Source organism: Bidens hawaiensis, unplaced genomic scaffold, assembly GCF_021521415.1.
Source record: "Bidens hawaiensis isolate Kalapana, Puna unplaced genomic scaffold, B.hawaiensis_p1.1 tig00011507_1, whole genome shotgun sequence".
NCBI classification, from domain to species: domain Eukaryota; kingdom Viridiplantae; phylum Streptophyta; class Magnoliopsida; order Asterales; family Asteraceae; genus Bidens; species Bidens hawaiensis.
The window spans coordinates 389,407-409,104 of record NW_027491900.1 but is presented as its reverse complement, the minus strand read 5'-3'; the positions used below and the strand labels follow the sequence as shown (position 1 = coordinate 409,104).

Below are 19,698 nucleotides of genomic sequence, written 5' to 3'. Positions count from 1 at the left end.
AAACTATTAATAATTGATTTAGAGGTGATGATATAAAAATTTTGTCTTGACCTTATGCCCAAGTCTTCTTCACATAGTAGCCATCCATCTGAACCCAACCATTGTTACCTTTCCTCAAATCAATTATAATCAAAACCGTAACCCTCACCATTCATCATCTTCATCCTCTTATCAATCAATCCACACCCTCTTATCAATCAATCCACACCCTGATTTCAACATCTCTACTCCACACTCTATGTTATATCTATTGATAATGGTTGCTGGAATGGCACGGGTGTTCTTCGGCGAGCCTTTCCGATGGCACCTTAGTAGCAACGGTAGCCACAACGATATGTAACAATGACGATAAAGCCACAGGTTAACAGCGACGGTGGCACACGAGCTAGGTTTCACCGCTCTATGTCGATTACGGTGGCTTACGGAGGAAGTGTCGGTGCTATACGGCAAGACTAGATGAATAACTGGTGGTTCAGTGGTTTGAACGTTGATTCTGGTTACTGAAAGGGTTTCGATAAACCTCGGCGAGCTCTCGGCGAACCCAACAGATTCTGATGACGTTTGAAGCATAGAGAGTCGTGAGAGGAGACAGAAATCAGATGAAACAGGAACGGATAAACCCATTCGTAGTATTTATATATTTTTATAAATATAAATATTAACATATTATTCTACTATGTATTTCAAATACTTGGTAAATTCCAAAAATCAAAAACAAATCATGCTTCTCAAATGAAAATTGTTTCGGGTTTTTTGTGGAAGTTAAATTTGATTTTATGGGTCAAAAATTTGTAAATAGATTGTTTGTTACAAGTTAAATACATTTATATCAAAATTTGTTAAGGGTCAAAAATGAAAATTTTGAGTATTTTAAAAAGTTTGAGAATGCAAAATAGATTTAAAGTCAAATTTGTTATGGGTTCAAAGTGTTGAATTTAAAATGTCAAAAGTATGAAAGTTCGAATTTTAAACATGATTCGGGTTTCAAGTTTATTTTTAAGGACATTTTTTAAAATAATCAAAAGGTTCGGGATTTGGCAAATTGACTATTTTTCCCTCACTATTAAAACTTAAGAAAAGATTGCGACACTTTCGACATGCCACCCCCATGCTAATCAATGCTTCTAAATTTTATCAAATTTCAAATATTTATATATGTCAGCATTAATTTTTCTTTCAATGGTGATCATAACGTTGTATGGGAAGCATGTCATGCAAAACTATGCTCAAATGAAACAAAATATTCACAAAATTAAATGGGTTAACATGTTATTTTTTATGTTGTCATTATGACCAAGTCGAGAAGCCCTCTAAAACTTATCAACATATTTTTTATGGTGTAGCTCAGAAAAACATGGTTCTTGAAGAACATCCATTGTTACAATTTAATATCTTATTTTCCTTTGATGGGTGGTAAATTGATAAATATATAATAAATGTAACGCCTGTTTTGTATTTAGGCTGAGTGGTTAGAACTACTATCATATGAGAAGTCTTATTTTCGAAATTGGTTCATAACCAAAATTCTTTCAATTATACATATATGACACCGAGAATGAATTTTTCAATAGAAAGAAGGATTCTCGGGCATGATTTTTCACGAACTTTTTTATTAAGTTTATTTAAAAAAACCATTTTGTGATATAAATAAAATCAATTTACGTACGCATTGTATAGATACAAGCATAAATGTAATACATTTTATTCATATACGCTATTTAATTATTTATTTTACTTATAATTTGAATTATCCCGTGTGTAACACGGGCTCTAAAACTAGTATATCTATAATATATATAAATGAAAACCTTAAAATCCTATGTGTCGCGATGTGGTCGCTCCCTCCTTTGGTGGAAGCCACCAGATTGCTTGATTTTTAAATGGAGGCCTCTCATTGATTTAACCCAAATTCATGGGTATGGGTCTTACCAAAACCAGATAGCTCTTAAACGGATTATAACATCTCATTAAATTAAAAATTAATCTTACCAATTATTTGGTATGAAAATCCTATAAAATAGGGATATACTAAAATTTAATATCCAACTTCAAAAGAAAAAGATATTATTTATAATTAACAAACATTTTTATAGTAAAAAATATAAGCGGATCATTGGTCACCAAATACAGATAGCTTTTAAACGGGTTATAGCATATCATTTATTTATGAAACCCTTTTATCATCAAACCCTAAGTATATTATTAACTTTCCTACAATAAAGAAAATTAAAATAAAAAAAAATAAATATTATATATATATATATATATAGGGGAGATTTCAATTAAGAACCCCTTTGAGTTTTAAGAACTCGAAAGAACTCGGTGTAACGATTTTTTTTTCGATTTTTTTACATATGGGTAATATATGTAAGTTACATACACATAAAAAAATTACAGAATTTTTTACGCACCGAGTCGACTTTTTACACATGTGTAACGGACGTAAAAGTTAGTGTAACCACTTACAACTTTATTCTCTCTCCTACTTTGACTTTTTAGTCAGATTTAATCTCAACCACACAATCCAATCCATTTAATAAAATGTGTGGCTAAGAATTGAGTTCTTAAGTTCTTAAAACTCAACATGGTTCTCAAAATATCTCTCCCATATATATATATATATATATATATAGGGATAGGTTATTGTAAAAAGACAATATTTCTTAGAAATGGTAAGAATAATTGTGGGCCTTTAGATTAGGGGATCCAAAGATTGGGATTAAAACTAATAAAAAAAACCTCATAGTGTTTTACTTTTGGTAATCCGTTGTAGTGTTATAGGGGCAAAATCATCCATAGCGTATTATAATTGCATGCAACTGCCAATTTTCCAGTCACGTATGTCCGATCATGATGGTTATTTTGTAGGCATTTTTGAATTTGTCTAGCAAACATAAAGTATTTATGATTTAAAAAAAAACTATTGTTGCCAATAAAACATGTAACTTGAACTTAGACACTCACGAAAATAATAAATAATGTAAAGATTATGAATGTAATTTTAACTATTATATTATTAAACGAATAGAACAATCAAAATTATATTTGAAAAACAAAAACACCATTTATAAAACCCCATACCAATATCTCTATACTATATCCAAACAAACTATAAGATGAACCAAAACACCAAAAATGTTTATGAACTAGTACACGGTAAAGTAAAAGAAAAAAATCAAACCATCATGGCAGCCTTCATGAATCATTTTATTAAAAAAAACATATATCTGCGATTTAATATGAACTAAAATTCAATTACTGTATGAACAACAAATAAAAAAAATGTAAACAAAACATTAGTAATAAATTCATGGTATAGTGTTTGAATAAAAATCGGTTATAACGTTGTAGTTATGAGTAGATATATTGATTAGGATATAGCTTTTTTCATTCACGATATTTCTTGATTGTAGGAAGTTTAACAATTATTTGAAATTTTAGAATAACTAAATGAAACTCGAAAATTACCTAACTACACTTGAATTAAAATTTAGTGTCATGCCACATGTCATTATTTTATGGGTTCTTAGTATTCTTACGAAACTATTTATTCTTACGAAACTATTTATTTTTATTTAAACTCTTTTCTATATATATATATATATTAAAAACTAAATGTTAGTTACCTCATAATAAACACTATTCATTAAATAATATAAGAAATAAACCAATTAGTTCTTCACACATGTTCAAGGTTTTTTTAATGGAAACTAATTTTTTTTTCAAATTAGACACCTCTCAATAGCAAGCATTCATTTTCAAGATTAATTCCATTCATTTTGAAGTTTGATTTAATATCCTTTTTATTTTCATAATTAAATTATTTTCTTCAAAAAATTTTAGAATACTGTGTTTTCTTAAATTCCAAGCATACGGTTAGGACATGCTTATTTTAATTTACGTTTCAGTTGTATGATCATCTATCATGGTCAGATTCCGTCCTTGGTGGCATTGGAGTCGCAGTGGCTTTACGAATTGTCTTCTATTATTGACTCTTTAAATCGACCGTCCCGACAACGCGGGTCAAAAACCTTGTTAACATTTAAATGTTAAACGTTATAACGGCGTTGTTAAGTTTGGAGCATGCCTCAAAGCATGTTTAGGCTAGATTGTTTTAAAACTGCAAAATAACATAATTGTGGCAATAATAGTAAAAAGACGGCTACTCTAATGTTGAGTGAGGACTAATAAATTGGTGTTTCGGTCGGTCTACATTGTGTTTCTAATTTTCTTATTCTCTTTTTTTTCTTTTGTTTCAACTTAAATGAGGAAATATATTATATTTTCTTTAGTGCAACTTCTCGGCTATTATTTGAAGTTGAATGGCCCCATTGCTTTAGTATTCTCCTTAACAGGTCCGCTATCAGTGAGTGTTCGGGGGCAGAGAAAAGGACTGGTCTGAAGTTGACATCGATTTGGTTAATTTGGAGAGTTTTGAACTCGTTACCTCTTAGGAAGAGGACTAGTTCTTCTTTAAAAACGACGGATTATATTACTCTTATTTCATTTAATTGGATTACTAAGAGCATTCCCAACTCATCCTCTAAAATTATGTGAAGAGGGTTTGTAAATTATAGGGTGGGGTTTTGAGTGGTTGTGAGTGTAAATTATAGGGTGAAGAAAGAAAAGGTAGTGATTTTTTGTAAATTTGGAGAAAAGGTAGTGATTTTTTTGTAAATTTTAGGGTGGAGAGAGAAAACTGTAATGAAAAAGGTATAAAAAATATTATTTATTTGAACAGCAGAGAGAAATGTAGTGTTTTTAAGTGTAATTATATGATGTATATGGATATAGGGATAGGGAATGAGATGAGAATGCTCCAATAGTCTAAGTCGCACAAGTTGTCTTGATTTTTTTTTCCTGACATTCTTTCTAGTCTCAAAATGACTGTCTTCATTATTAAAAACTAGTTTGTATTTATGTTAAACGCACAAGTTGTCTTGATTTTTTTTTTCCTAACATTCTTTCTAGTCTCAAAATGACTGTCTTCATTATTAAAAACTAGTTTGTATTTATGTTCAAGATATGGTTTAATGCCCAACTCTAGGTATGCACTATACTCCATAAATTTTCATAGACCAGTTAAAACATGATAACAAGAACTGCCATATAATTTTATTTCAAGAAATCAGCCAAAAAAAAAATTATTGTTCACAACTACAAAGCGGTGCAATTTGTTGCCGTTTGTCTATCACTTTATTGTAATCACTAGGTTATTGACCCATGTACGACACGGATGGAAATATAGAAATCGCCAAGTAAATATATATATAATTTCAAACGACAGGTTATTTTTTCATATATTTTTGAGACAGCAACATGATTTCTAAATGCAATTCATATTCATACGCAAACAAAGTATTGAAATACATGAACTTACAAAGATTAACTTTACATAGTAGAATGTTTACGAAGAAAATTTAAAACTTTAAATAATAATATTAATAGAAAACAAACAAACTTCATTAATATTAGTCTGGAAAACAAACAAATCAGAAAATAAGCTTCCATGAAAGATTCTCGATAAGCTTTCAAGAATGATTCGGGCTACTTTTCTTCCTGGACCGGGAACACAGTTGATGATATAAACATTTATATAACAATCTAACAAACATAGTGACCGACTGACTACGAAAACTGTTTTTACACTTTATGTGAAAAGTCTTGCACCTTAATAAACTGAAGCACGTCCAAAGCGCATATAAGAACATAACCAAATCAAAACCTTTTTAAAATGACATGTTTTGACCATAATCAAAACGTTACGTTTTGGGAATGACCCATTTTAACCGAGCCAAATCGATATCTTCTAAAATTGACCCGTTATGACCCGAATCAAATCGATACGATTTTAAAAAGACTTGTTGAAACCCGAAGGAAATCGATACCTTTTATATTGACTCTTTGACTAGAACTAAACTGATACCCTTTTAAAATGATCTATTTTGACCCGAGACAAAGCAAATCAAAACATTTATAAGATGACGAATTTTCATAAATGAAAACTGAAATAAAACACTTGAAGACTAAGAAAAAAATGAACGGTAACACATACAAAGTTGTTAGTTTTTCAAATCCTTTCAACCAAATGCCATTTCATTATTAGTAGTTATGAAGATCCAAAAAAATATAAAGCGTCAATTATATCAACCCACTTGAAAGTTGAAACTCGTGAACGTTTACTTAATTTGTGAACCCTTCATATTCTTTCATTTTTCAATAAGCACTAAAACCAAACGCCAAACAAACTAAATACAAATTGAAACGAAACTAAATTGAAAAAAAAACAAAACCAAAACCAAATACCAATAAAACTAAAAATCGAAATGAAACTAAAAAACTAAAACCGATAAAATCTCAAACCGAATCAAAAACAAAAACTGTAAAAACCGAAATAAGAACTGAATAAAGTTAAACCCACCTAAAACGAAACTAAAAAAAAAACAAAATCGAACCAAAACGAAACTGAAATGAAACAACTTTATAAAAATAAAACCGAACAAAAACCAAAAGCCTAAATGAAACCAAAATAAAATAACTACCATGAAATTTTGAAAAGAAAAACTCAAACTTATTAAGGAACACATGTATTATTTTTATTAATAATATATTAGATTAGAATATGTTGAATGTAATTAAGGTGAATGCAATTTAATATAATCTTGAATTATTTTATTAGAAATAAATTATGAGAATGCATATTATTTATGGAAAGAGTTATTGCTTTAATATTATAGTATACATTTAGGGTCAAGTATTCTACAAAGAGGGACAAGAATGGGAAGAATGAGAAGGATTTATAGCCACACAAAAAAAATCTCTAAAAAAATTAATAAAAAAACCATAACTCAAAATTTAATAAAAAAGAAAACAAGTAAAAACACAAAAATGTTTCCACCGTCTTTCTCGCTCTAAAAAAAATGTTGAGTGAAAAGCATCATTGTGTCTTTTTTTTTATCATTGTGTTTTATGTCTATTTTCGTCATTAATTGTGTCTTTTTTCCTTGACATTTTGTCTTTTTTTTTTCTTGATATTGTGATATGTTACTCAACATTGTTATATTTTGTTCGGTATTGTGTTATATTTTACAATCTATTGTGTTCTTTTTAATTATAATTATGTCTTTTGTTCATTTTCGTCATTGTGTCTTTGAACTCGGCATTGTGACTTTTCGTTGATTTTTTTAACAGGAATGATGGAGGAAACATTTTAGTTTTTAAAATTTTTTCGTTTTCTATTTATATTTTGAGTTATGATTTTTTTTAAAATTTATTTTTAAAGGGTTTTTTGTGTGGTCACAAATCCTTCTTACACGTCTCATTTTTGTCTCCCTTTGTATTTTAACTTTACTCTTTAAGTTTAATGAGAAATCTAATTTTCATAAAAAAAAATATATACTTGACTGAGGAGTATATCATGTGTTGAATGGAAGTATACATTTCCTCTTTCTCAGATATCTTATTTTTTTGTCCTTACTTCTTTGCATAAATTGTGGTTGTAACATCTTGTGAAAACGCTATGTGGTTATCCACGCAACAAGAGTAAAGTGTCAAATTTGTCCTTAAGGTTTGATCAAAATGCGACTTTCGTTCAAATAGTTCTTTTTTTTTGCAACTGAACCATTGAGGTTTACAACTTGCTGCCAATGTCTTCCAATTTACTAATGCCGTTAATTTAATCGTTAACTGAGGGGCATTTTTGTCTTTGTATCAATTTATTTATAGTATTATATTTTTCCTTGACTCGTGACGCTTGCAAGTCCAACCACCACCACGATGAGGCAAGGCCACTACCACAACCACCATAACCATAACCGCCAACAACCACCACCTCACCTGCAACCTAGATTGGCAACAACACCAATTCGATAAGATAACAAAAATTGTGACAGGTAGTTTGAGGAACCCCATCTTCGGCGTTGTGTACATTTCCAACAACACCACCACCGCCATTGGACGACATCAAAGTCGTCTCTGGGATCGGAATCAGTATCTAATTAGAGTGGGAGGAGATCGACAGAAAGTATCGCCGGCAGAGTCGTCTTCTCCAGCGAGAAACCTGTTGGCACTATCGTCTTCTCCGGCCATCCAGTTTTTCAGATCTGGACAACCTCATGACAACTTCGTTTTTTCTATTCAACTTCATTTTTAGATCTGAACCCCACCCTAAGCAATGGCTTGGTTTTAAATTAGATCATGTGATGGTATAAAAACGATAAAACAAAATAGAAAAGAAGAAGAGAAAGAATTTTATTGCTCTGAAATCAAGATTACATACAAATGAAAACACATCTCCTATATATACAAATACATATACTCCAGGCATATGTTGAGTAAACATATGCGCCGCATATGTAACATATGCGCTCACACCCCCCCTAAAGTTGGAGGTTGAGAAAACCCCAACTTGCGCAATAGCTCATGAAAATGAGGCCTTGACAAGCATTTTGTAAACAAATCCTCAAGTTGATCAGCAGCCTTCGTATGTATGAGATTAATGAGATCTTCTTGTAATTTTTCACGAACAAAATGACAATCAATTTCTATATGCTTTGTTCGCTCATGAAAGACCGAATTCTTGGCAATATAGATTGCAGCTTGACTGTTACACTTGAGGGTAACTAGAGTAATGTTAGGAACATTAAACTCAGTAAGAAGTCGAGTTAACCATGCAAGCTCAGCTGTAGCATGATGAAGTGAGCGATAATCAGCTTCAGCAGAACTCAAGGAAATAGTTGTTTCTTGGATTTCCAAGAAATAGGAGAACCACCAAGAGAAACATAAAACCCGTTGACCGATCTTCGTGTATTAGGACATTCTGCCCAATCCGAATAACAGAAAGCCTATAATTCAAAAGAAGGATTATTGTTGAAAAATAAGCCTTGAGATAAAGTACCCTTTACATAAGAAAGAGTATGAAGAGCCACATTCCAATGAGGAAGTCTTGGATCTTGCATGAACTGGCTTAAGAATTGGACAGCAAAAGCAATATCGGGTCTTGAATGAGTAAGATAATTGAGTTTCCCAACAAGTTTCCTGAATAGTAGAGGTTCATTGATAGGAAGATCCTCATGAACCTTGAGCTGTAAATAATGAGCTAATGGAGAACCACTAACAAAAAGATTGGAAGTATCAAATTCTAAAAGCATGTCCCTAGCAAATTTGTGTTGGACATGATGACACCATTCATAGTATAAAGAACCTCCATTCCTAAGAAATAGTTAAGACGCCCAAGATCTTTAATCTTGAAAGAAGAATCAAGAAAAGATTTGAGAATATTAATCTCCTCCAGATTGTTCCCAGTGATCAATATGTCATCAACATATACAGTGACATAAACCACCGAGGATCCCATATATTTTGAAAACAAAGAGTGATCATTCTGGGAACACATGTACCCTCGTGTTTTTAGAGCAGTGGACAATTTTCCATACCATTGCCTAGATGCCTGTTTTAAGCCATACAAAGACTTTTAAAGCTTAAGAACTTGATGATTAGGAAGATCCATACCGGGAGGTGAATGCATGTAAATTTCCTCATCTAAATCCCCATAAAGGAAAGCATTATTAACATCAAGTTGAAAAAGGGGGCCAACTTCGTTTGGTAGCAACAGCAACAAGACCACGAATTGTAGTCATTTTGACAACAGGAGAAAAAGTCTCATTATAATCAATTCCTTCCTTTTGAGTATCTCCTCTGACCACCAATCGTGCCTTAAAACGTTTAACAATGCCATCTGGTCGGTGTTTAACTTTAAACACCCATTTGCTCTTAATAGCCTTCTTTCCAGGAGGAAGATCAACAATAGCCCAAATATTAGTATTCTCAAGAGCCTGAAACTCTGCTTTCATGGCATCTTACCATGCAGGAATATTTGTAGCTTCTTTGTACGAAGTAGGCTCATGTAAATCAGATATAGCTGTGGTGAGAGTTTGACTGAAAGAAAGAAGTTGAGAAGAAGAACAAAACACAGAAAAAGAGCACAAATTAATGACAGTATGAAAGCAATGGTGAGAAGAATCAGAATGATTACAGACATATTCATTTAAATAAGAAGGAGGAACAGAAGTTCTAGAAGGCCTTCTAACAGGTGGATCATTAGAAGGAGGAACAGGAATATCAGAAGCAGCGGAAGAATTAGGAATGGAATTAGAAGCGGAAGCAGAGGAAGGATCATCAAAGAATTGATTGATGATATCAATGGATGGAAAAATAAAGCTTTCTTTAGATTTTGTGATTGAAGGAAATAAAGCTTCAAAGAAAACGACATCTCTTGATATGATGATCTTATTTTGGTCAAGATCATATAAACGATAAGCCTTTTTACCAAGAGGATATCCCAAAAAAACACAAGGAACAGCCCGTGGTTTGAATTTGTCCCTTCCATGACTTAAAGTGGAAGCGTAAGCAAGGCAACCAAAAGACTTCATGTGAGAATAAGGAGGAAATTTTCCTATCAAAACCTCATATGGGGTTTTATTGTTAAGGATCTCAGTGGGGAAACGATTGATTAAATGTGTTGCTGTCAAAACACAGTCACCCCAAAACTGAACAGGAAGTTTAGATTGAAACATTAAGGCTCTTGATGTTTCGAGCAAATGTTTATGCTTTCTTTCAATAACACCATTTTGTTGAGGAACATCAACACAAGTTGTCTGATGAATAATGTCTTTACTTATTAAGTAAGCACGTTGAACTAGTCCAGTCCCAGATTCAAAAGCATTATCAGAATGAATGCATTTGACAGTGGTGCCAAATTGATTGCTAACCATTTCAATGAAAGATTGAAGAATAGGAAAAGCATTGCTTTTAGTGGAAAGCCTTTTTATAGACTAGGCAGCTCAACAAGTTCCCAAGTTTTATTTGTATAAAGAGCATTTATTTCATCATTCATAGCGTTAACCCAATTAGAATCTTTTGTGGCTTCATAATAATTTCTAGGCTCAATAGTTTTGTTAAGACTAGACACAAATGAAAAATTTTCAATAGATAAATTGGAGTAATTAACAACTTTTTCAAAACCATACTTTACTTTCCCTTCAACCACAAAATCACTAAGTTTTTTTGGTAAAACAGAACTCCTAGAAGTTTTTCTCTGAGGAGGCTGAATAGGAATACCATCAGAAGAGCTTACATTTTCACTTTCAAATCTAGAAGGATCTACCTCCCTATTGCCATCTCTAGAGCTACCAGATTGTGAAACATTAGTTTCAGTTTCATATGAAGTCCTCGAGTTGCTACTAGGTTGCTAATCCTCACTAGAGTGATCAATGTGCACCCCCACATCATCATCAGGATTTACATCATTTAAGGAACATTCGGAAACATTTTCATCATATAGATCAAAAACATTTAAATTGCTAATAGATAAGGATTCATAATTTTCAAAAGTTTTTAGAGAATCACTATTTTTAAAAGGAAAAATATTTTCATAAAACTTCGCATCTCTTGAAAAATGATTTTTTTTACCTTCTAAACTCCACAACTTATAGCCCTTTTTTAACTAGAATAACCTACGAGAACATATTTCTCAGACCTATTATCAAATTTATTATGAACATTTAAAATAGCACTAAAACATAGACAACCAAAGTTCCTTAAATGTAAAAGCGAGGGTTTAAAACCAAAAATACATTCATAGGGGGTTTTGCCTTTTAATATAGAGGATGGTGTCCTGTTAGTAAGATATGCAACAGTTAGAACACATTCAGACCAAAAAGTAAGGGGAACATTCCCTTGAAACAAAAGAGATCTAGTAACATTAAGCAAATGCCTATGTTTTCTCTCCACAGCACCATTTTGTTGTGAAGTATATGTACAAGAGGTATGATGAATGATACCTTTGTCTCTAAAATTTTTTTGAAATTGACTATTAACAAATTCAGGACCCTTATCACTTCTAATAATCTTAATTGTTCTATCAAACTGAGTTTTTAACAAGTTGAAAAAGGTCTCTATATTAAAGAAAACTTCATCTTTATATTTCATTAAAAACTTTTGTATAATCATCAACAACAGTTAGAAAGAATCTATAACCTTCCCTACTTTTAACTCTATAAGGACCCCATACATCCACATGTGTAAGATCACCTATATGTTTTGACTGGTGATCACTCAAAGGAAAAGGTTCTCTGTGTTGTTTAGCCATATGAAAAACTTCACATGGATAATCATTTTTTTGAAAATTAAAATTCAGATCAGTTTGTAAGACATTTAGAACATTATCAGAAGGATGTCCTAGCCTAGTATGCCACATATTTAAAGTACCAAAATTACCTAAGCACACCTTCAAAGAATTAGAACCATCACCACAAAAATAAAGACCATCAACTTGATTACCAGTCACCAGGATTCTCCTTGTGAGCAAATCCTGAAGATAACAGTTATTTTCATCAAAAATAACTTTAATTTTACTATCCTTAGCAAGCTTATGAATAGATAATAAATTCACTTGATACTCAGATACCACTAGCACATCAGTTAAAGTAACAGTTTCACTCAATTTTATGCTTCCAATTTTAGACACTATTGCATTTGAACCATTATTTAGTTTAACAGTTACATTAAATTCAGACACATTTTTATCAGACTTTACCATGTGCTGGTTGGCACCTGAGTCAACAATCCATCCACAATTACTCAGTGATGGAAAGTTATTAGCAAAGCAGAAAACTCTGTCACTAAAAATACTGGCAGAAAAGGAACCAAGAGTTTTACCTCCTACATGAGAACCAATAGAATTAAGTTCCTTCTACAGATTTTTAATTTAACAGATTTAACAGTTTGGACACCTGGTCAGGAGTAAGAGAAGTCCCTGAACTACAACTTGATTGATCAGACTTATGTTGAATAGCATTATTAGACATAGTAGGTTTATTAGATTGATTATGTGGTTGATCCCCTCTGATTCTTGGTCCTTGGGGGTATCCAACAATTTCGAAACATCTTTCAACAGTGTGTCCAACCTTATTGCAATGAGTGCACTTTATGTTAGGGTTGGGCCCTCTGTTGAACTTCTTTTTTGTATCAAAAGATTGATTAGGTTTTGAAAAGAAATCCATATTTTGGGTTTGAGTTTTTGCAGTCCCACTAGAATTTCTATGGGACTCCTCCCTAGACACAATTGAGAAAGCGGTTTTAATGGCAGGTAAAGGATCTTTAGTTAACAAGGCAGTTCTAACAGATTGATAACTATCGTCAAGACCCATCAAAAATTGCATAAGTTTTATCAAGTGAGTAAAATCATTGACTTTTCCTGAAGCATTGCAACTACAAGAAGGCATTTGAACCATAACATCAAATTGTTTCCACATCGTATTAAGCCTATGATAATAATCTGACACACTACTACCATTTTGATTAACAGAGTTTATTTTTTGATATAAACTAAACACAGCTGAACCATCAACTTTATCATATGTTTCTTTTAATTCTTCTCACACATCAAAAGCAAATTTAGAAAACACTTGTCCTAATTACAATTCATCAGAAACAGAATTGAGAATCCATGAAAGAACCACAGAATTACACCTGTCCCATTGTTTAGCAAGAATCTCATTATTAGTTGATCTTTTACAAGATCCATCAATAAAACCAAATTTGATTTTTAACTTGTAGAGCAAGAAGCATACAATTTGCCCATGTAGTGTAATTCTCTGTTCCTTTCAACTTAATATTTATCACAGTCAAGGTGCTAGAATCACTAGCATGAAGATGCAAGGGATCACTAGCATCTAATTTACTAATTTCAGTAACACTAGAATCACTCATTTATCAAACTAGAAAGAAAGAAAATCAATTATTGTGCAAACAAACAAGAACAGATGAAGCACACAGAGTCACAAAACGGTCCGACTAGCCTAACATGAAGGCCTATTGCCAATAGAAAGTAAAAAATATGAAACAATCTCACCGGGATTGTAGCAGACTGATTAAGAAGAAAAAGATATCGAATAACCTTCACTTAGGGTTATTTCTTCAATCTCTAAAAACCACCAGGAACATAAGAAAAAAGACAGCGGAAAGATAACCAGATTTATTCCCGATCGGAGACACCACGACAGAGACACCACCGCAAAAGCAGAGACCGATTAATTGGCTCTTGATACAATGTCAAGAACATAAACCAAAGTCATATTATTTCCAGATTCAAGAAAATACAAACCTTATTTGCTTGTTCTTTGCAATACACCGAGCTAAAAAATAGGAACAATAGAAAGAGCTTAACAAACTAATCAAAAGGAACAAGAATGGAATTTTATTAACTTCACTGATGTGCGGCCAGAAGTATATCAGAGAGAGTTTTTGTATTTAGGGTTATTTGCTCTATTTGATAAACCCTCGTATTATAACAAACGAAGATGCAGCCACCGACACCAAGCAACTTCCTCTCCAAGCTAAGCCACTATGATAAAGCAACCCAATAACGATCAGGCCCGTAAGCAATATTCTCACCAGACATATTAATAGACATATTAAGAACAATATATTAGATAAAGCATAAAATATAAAACTGAAAAAATATGTTACTTTTAACATAACATATGCGCTCACAGATCAAGATAGATAGCAGATCACACTGGCTTGCGATAGTTGGACATGGCTTCTGCTGAAAAGTAATCAGTGATTAATTGAGATAAGCTGTTTTTGATTTCAAAAGAAAGGTCGATTAAGGTGGGCTTGGGAGGGAGGAGCCGGAGATGGAAGATGACGTGTGGGGCCCGCCTTTTGTTATTATATATTAGAAAGATTAATTAAAATAACAAAGAAATAAAAAGACTGTCTTGCCCGTCATCTAACGTTAAGTAACTAACGGGGTTATAGATTTGGACGACAATGGAAGGAAGTTGAAAACCTCAATGATCCAATTTGCAAAAAGAAAACTATTTGTACCAAAGTTGCATAATTGCCCAAACCTCAGAAACGATTTTAGTACTTTACTCAAAAAACAAAGAAAAAAAAACAAGTTAGTATGTTTTTTTCCCTTTTTAACGGCCATTTAGTATGGTGTCACATCCATGGTTTGTTTTCGATTCAACACATTCAAGGAGGATATATCAAGAGGAAGATAACCCAAGGAATTATTCTTACCTCCATGTGGATCATTTGGTGAGTCCGTAATGTATAACGTTCTTGAGAACATTCCAATATTTTGTACATAGTTGATCAATAGCATCGAGTCATTATCCTTCCGTCTAGGTAAACTGTCAAGGAACATCACGAGCAACTTTCAGTTGGAGTAACTAATGCCAATTTTGTTTTGACGAGCCTTTGAGCTATGATTTTATATAATCTTGTACGATTTGTAGGCAATTTCGAATGATCTTCCTTGAAGTGCAAGGCAAGTAACTTGACGAGCAAGGCACAACTTATTTATAAAATATATATGGATCCTAATACTTCCTAATACATGTCGGTTTATGTTGTTAGGTTTATTTAATTGTTTATTAAATCACATATTGTTTAGGAATCCTAGTTAGACTCAAACGTGTCTAGGTTTGGTCTATATAAACTGTGTAGGGTTTCATATTGTAATTAAGTTTTGTGTGAGTTTCTCAATATTTGATCTTCGGGTATTGATTGAAACAAAACTGCGGTTGCAATATTGTCTAACTTCGAATCGGCGGTACCCTTTTCGATGGCGTCCCATACTCCATGAATTTTAAACATTACCTTCATATGCATTGCTCATATTGTGTAATTCGTGGACGTTAACATCGGGTATTGAAACGATGTCGAGTTTGTATTCGTTTATTTTGGAGCTTGATCACTCATCGTTGACCTTCGTTGGGTTCGTTTATAGGTGACTAGTGATGATGGGGTTTCGATGTCCAGCCCTTGCTCGGCTAGACCAAACGTGTCTAGGTTTGGTCTATATAAACCGTGTAGGGTTTCATTATTGTAATTGAGTTTTGCGTGAGTTTCTCAATAAAGGTGTTTGGGTGTTTAGCCAAATACGTGCCTGTGTTTACTAAAATCGATCAAGAAACCGAGATCGATAGCAGCGATCGAGTAAAGGAGCCGTTGCCACTGGTGTCCAAGCCGAGAAGGGTTTGCACTGATATCTTGAATTTGATATCTTGAATTAATATAAGTCAAGAGGCAGCGTCCAAATCGAGGTAAAAGGATTTGAACACAAACTGCCAAACAATTAAATTATTATAATAGATTGAATAAATATTATATCAAAAGGAAACCATAGCAGTCCGTGTCCAAGGGGCTGCCTGAGTAACCAACCGTGATTTAGGGTTGGTACGTCCGATCAATCAAGGGGTTCGATCAATACCTGTGATCCACCCGTGACGAAATCGGAGCAGAATAGTCTTAGCCGAGCAAGGGCTGGACATTGAAACCCCATCATCACCAGTCATCTATAAACGAACCCGGCGAAGGTCAACGATGAGTGATCAAGCTCCAAAAGAAACGAGTACGAACTCGACATCGTTTCAATGCCGGATGTTAAAGTCCACGAATCACACAATATGGGCAATGTGTATGAAGGTAATGTTTAAAATTCATGGAGTATGGGACGCCGTCGAAAAGGGTACCGCCGATTCGAAGTTAGACAATATTGCAACCGCGGTTTTGTTTCAATCAATACCCGAAGATCAAATCTTGCAAATAGGTGATTTGAATACGGCTAAGGAGATGTGGGAAGCGATCAAGTCACGAAATCTCGGAGCCGAACGGGTAAGGGAAGCGAGACTTCAAACAATTGACAACTATGCCGCCAAGCTAACAGGAATAAAGACAAAAGCAGCTCGCTTGGTGAACTGATTGAAGAAAAACGTCTTGTCAAGAAGTTCTTTACTAGTTTACCAAGACGGTTCATCCACATTGTTGCTTCACTCGAACAAGTATTGGATCTCAAAACTGTTGGTTTTCAAGATGTTGTGGGTCGGTTGAAGACATACGAAGAAAGAACCTGAGACGAAGATGAACCCGACAATCAAAGTAAGTTGATGTTCCATAATTCCGAGTCCTATACTAATCGAAACTATGGTGAATCTAGCAGGGGTCGAGGTCGAGGATCCTATGCATCTCGGGGACGCGAACGTGGTCGCGAAACCGGAAGACGAGAACCATCAAAAGCCCGAGTTAATCAGAATCATGGCGATCAAAACGAAAAGGGAAAGCGAAACCTTTCAAAAATTAAATGTTACCGGTGTGAGGAGTTCGGGCACTTTGTTTCTAAGTGTCTGGAACGGTTCAGAAAAGAAGCAAATATGGCGACAACAAACGAGGATGAACCGGAAGTAGACGGTACGTTTTTTATGATGAATTGCATACAAGAGACCGTCTACCTCAACGAAGGAAAAGTTTTGCCAAATAAACTCAAAGTCGATTCGAGTGATAAATACATTTGGTACCTCGATAATGCCGCGAGTAATCACATGACCGGGAACCGAGATTATTTTTCTGAACTCAATGATCGCATAACCGGAAGAGTTAAGTTTGGAGATGGATCGTGTGTTGTGATTAAAGGAAAAGGATCCATTCAATTCGAAGGCAAGACCGTGAACAAAAACTCCTAACCGACATCTACTATATCCCAGATTTGCAAAATAATATTATTAGTCTCGGGCAAGCAACCGAATCCGGGTGTGATGTTCGAATGAAGGATGATTACTTAACAATGCATGACAAAACCGGAGCATTGTTGATGAAAGTAACAAGAGACAAGGGCCGACTTTACAAGATAAAATTGAAGGTAGGAAGTCCAGTTTGCCTACAATAAAAGTAAATGAAGGTGTGGTCGATAGGCGAAACCGAATTTTTACAGAGATGACCTGAAGCGTCTTGAAAGCAACCTATGTAATCAACTGATCTCCTACACGAACCTTGGTAGGAAAAACCTCATACGAGATGTTCAAGAAAATGAAACTGAACCTCGAACATCTTCGCGTAGTTGGGTGTGTTGCTTATGCCAAAATTGAAGCTAACCACTTGAAAAAATTAGTTGATAGATCGAGGCGTCTCGTTCACCTCAGAACCGAGCCGGGTAGCAATGCGTACAGGTTATACGACCCACGGAACTGAAAAATTATCGTGAGTCGAGGCGTTAATTTTAATGAAAAAACAGGGTCGAACGGGGATAAAACAATTGATATGGTGGGTGATGAATAACTGGGTATGTTCGTTGTCATGTGGGGCAATATAGTTGATACCGGAACTGGGCCGATCATGTTCAACCCAGCCGAATCCGGATCTGAAATTTCTGACAGCAGCAATAACGACCAATCAGCAGCAGATAGCGACCATTATGGCCCAAACAGCAGCAACAAGTGACGCTTCTGTCGCAAACAGCAATAGCAGCAGCAATGGATATGTCGCTAATAGCAACAGCAGCAACGAAACTGTCAATAACCGCAAGAGCCCCGTCGCAAACAGCAGTAGTGTAGTCGCGGATGATGTTGTGCAAACCACGGTTAGACGCTACACTTGCCCTTCGGTTGTACACGCAAAATTTGGTGATTATGAGTTAAAATCCAATGAAGAGCTCGAAGAACTACTATCGAATGATGAGTCGGGTAGTTTTAATGAAGCGAAATTGAAACCCGAGTGGATGAAAGTGATACGGATCTAGATCGTTTCAATCGAGAAAAATGAAACCTGGAGTTTAAAGATGTTACCAAAAGGCGTTAAACCAATCGATTTAAAGTTGGTATTTAAAGTGAAAAGGAATACCAACAGATCGGTGAATAAACACAAGGCGTGGCTTGTGGTGAAAGGATACGTGCAACATTCCGAGATTGACTATGACGAAGTGTGTGCCCAGGTAGCACGAGTCGAGAAGATACCGTTTTCAGTTGCTCTCGTGCAAATTAATTTCAAGGAGACGCGACTTGTGAAATTTGCTAAAGATGGAGGACCCACCAAGTACGATTCTGAAATTGGGGGGGGGGGGATGAATGTTGGCAATTTATCTTCCTTGAAGCGCAAGACAAGTAACTTGGCGAGCAATGCACAAGTTATTTATAGAATATATATGGATCCTAATACTTCCTAATACATGTCGGTTTAGGTTGTTAGGTTTATTTAATTGTTTATTAAATCACCTATTGTTTAGGAATCCTAGTTAGACTCAAACGTGTCTTGGTTTGGTCTATATAAACCGTGTAGGATTTTATTATTGTAATTGAGTTTTAAGTGAGTTTCTCAATAAAGGTGTTTGGGTGTTTAGCCAAATACATGTTCCGGTACCAATTCTCTTTACGATTGTTGTGTATAATTCCTTGTATATGTGTGGGACTTACGCTTTCGTGAGGTTCCTTCTTTTCTAATAAAACCAGTTATTCAAAAAAAATATATGCTTTGTTGGTTCTATGCAGGGGCCAATTGGAAGCCATATGGCCTCGACCATTGTCTAGAGCCTGTTATTGGTGGCATGGGGGCGAAAATTTGATAGATAACACTCACAAACATATACATTAAAACGAAGAAAAAAGCATTGTACTTAAATGCACCCCGTCAAAAAAGGGGTGGCGATGGCTACCGGTACCCCCAGTGACGGATCTAGACATCAATTTCAGGGGTAGCGTTCAAAAGAAACTTTTTTACCGTATTTCACACAATGTAAACTAGGGCCGTGTCTGAGAATCATGAAAATATTTTAGGCCGAAGGCGAAAAAAATTGGCCCTTAAATTAGTTCAGTAATAGGGTTTAAACATTAAAATACATAATTTTTCAATATATAT

The 19,698-nt window shown here is 34.2% G+C and overlaps 1 protein-coding gene across 1 annotated transcript; it reads right to left on the bottom strand.

Moving 5' to 3' along the window:
* Positions 1–10,825: 10,825 nt before the first annotated feature.
* On the bottom strand, positions 10,826–13,313 carry LOC143538168 (uncharacterized). The gene is made up of 6 exons (XM_077031778.1): positions 12,966–13,313; positions 12,452–12,751; positions 12,277–12,370; positions 12,037–12,156; positions 11,714–11,954; positions 10,826–11,186 (listed from the first exon to the last, which is right to left on the bottom strand). Exons 1-6 carry the CDS (start codon positions 13,311–13,313, stop codon positions 10,826–10,828), a joined length of 1,464 nt encoding a protein of 487 aa, XP_076887893.1.
* Between the last annotated feature and the right edge of the window lie 6,385 nt (positions 13,314–19,698).

Excerpts from the sequence above, each read along its gene's own strand:
- LOC143538168 (XM_077031778.1), bottom strand. The coding sequence starts at position 13,313 with ATGTGGAAACAATTTGATGTTATGGTTCAAATGCCTTCTTGTAGTTGC. Across the intron at positions 12,752-12,965 it reads AGTGCACTCATTGCAATAAG|AAGGAACTTAATTCTATTGG; the intron begins GTTGGACACACT and ends AAAAATCTGTAG. Across the intron at positions 12,371-12,451 it reads TAGTGGTATCTGAGTATCAA|GATTTGCTCACAAGGAGAAT; the intron begins GTGAATTTATTA and ends TGTTATCTTCAG.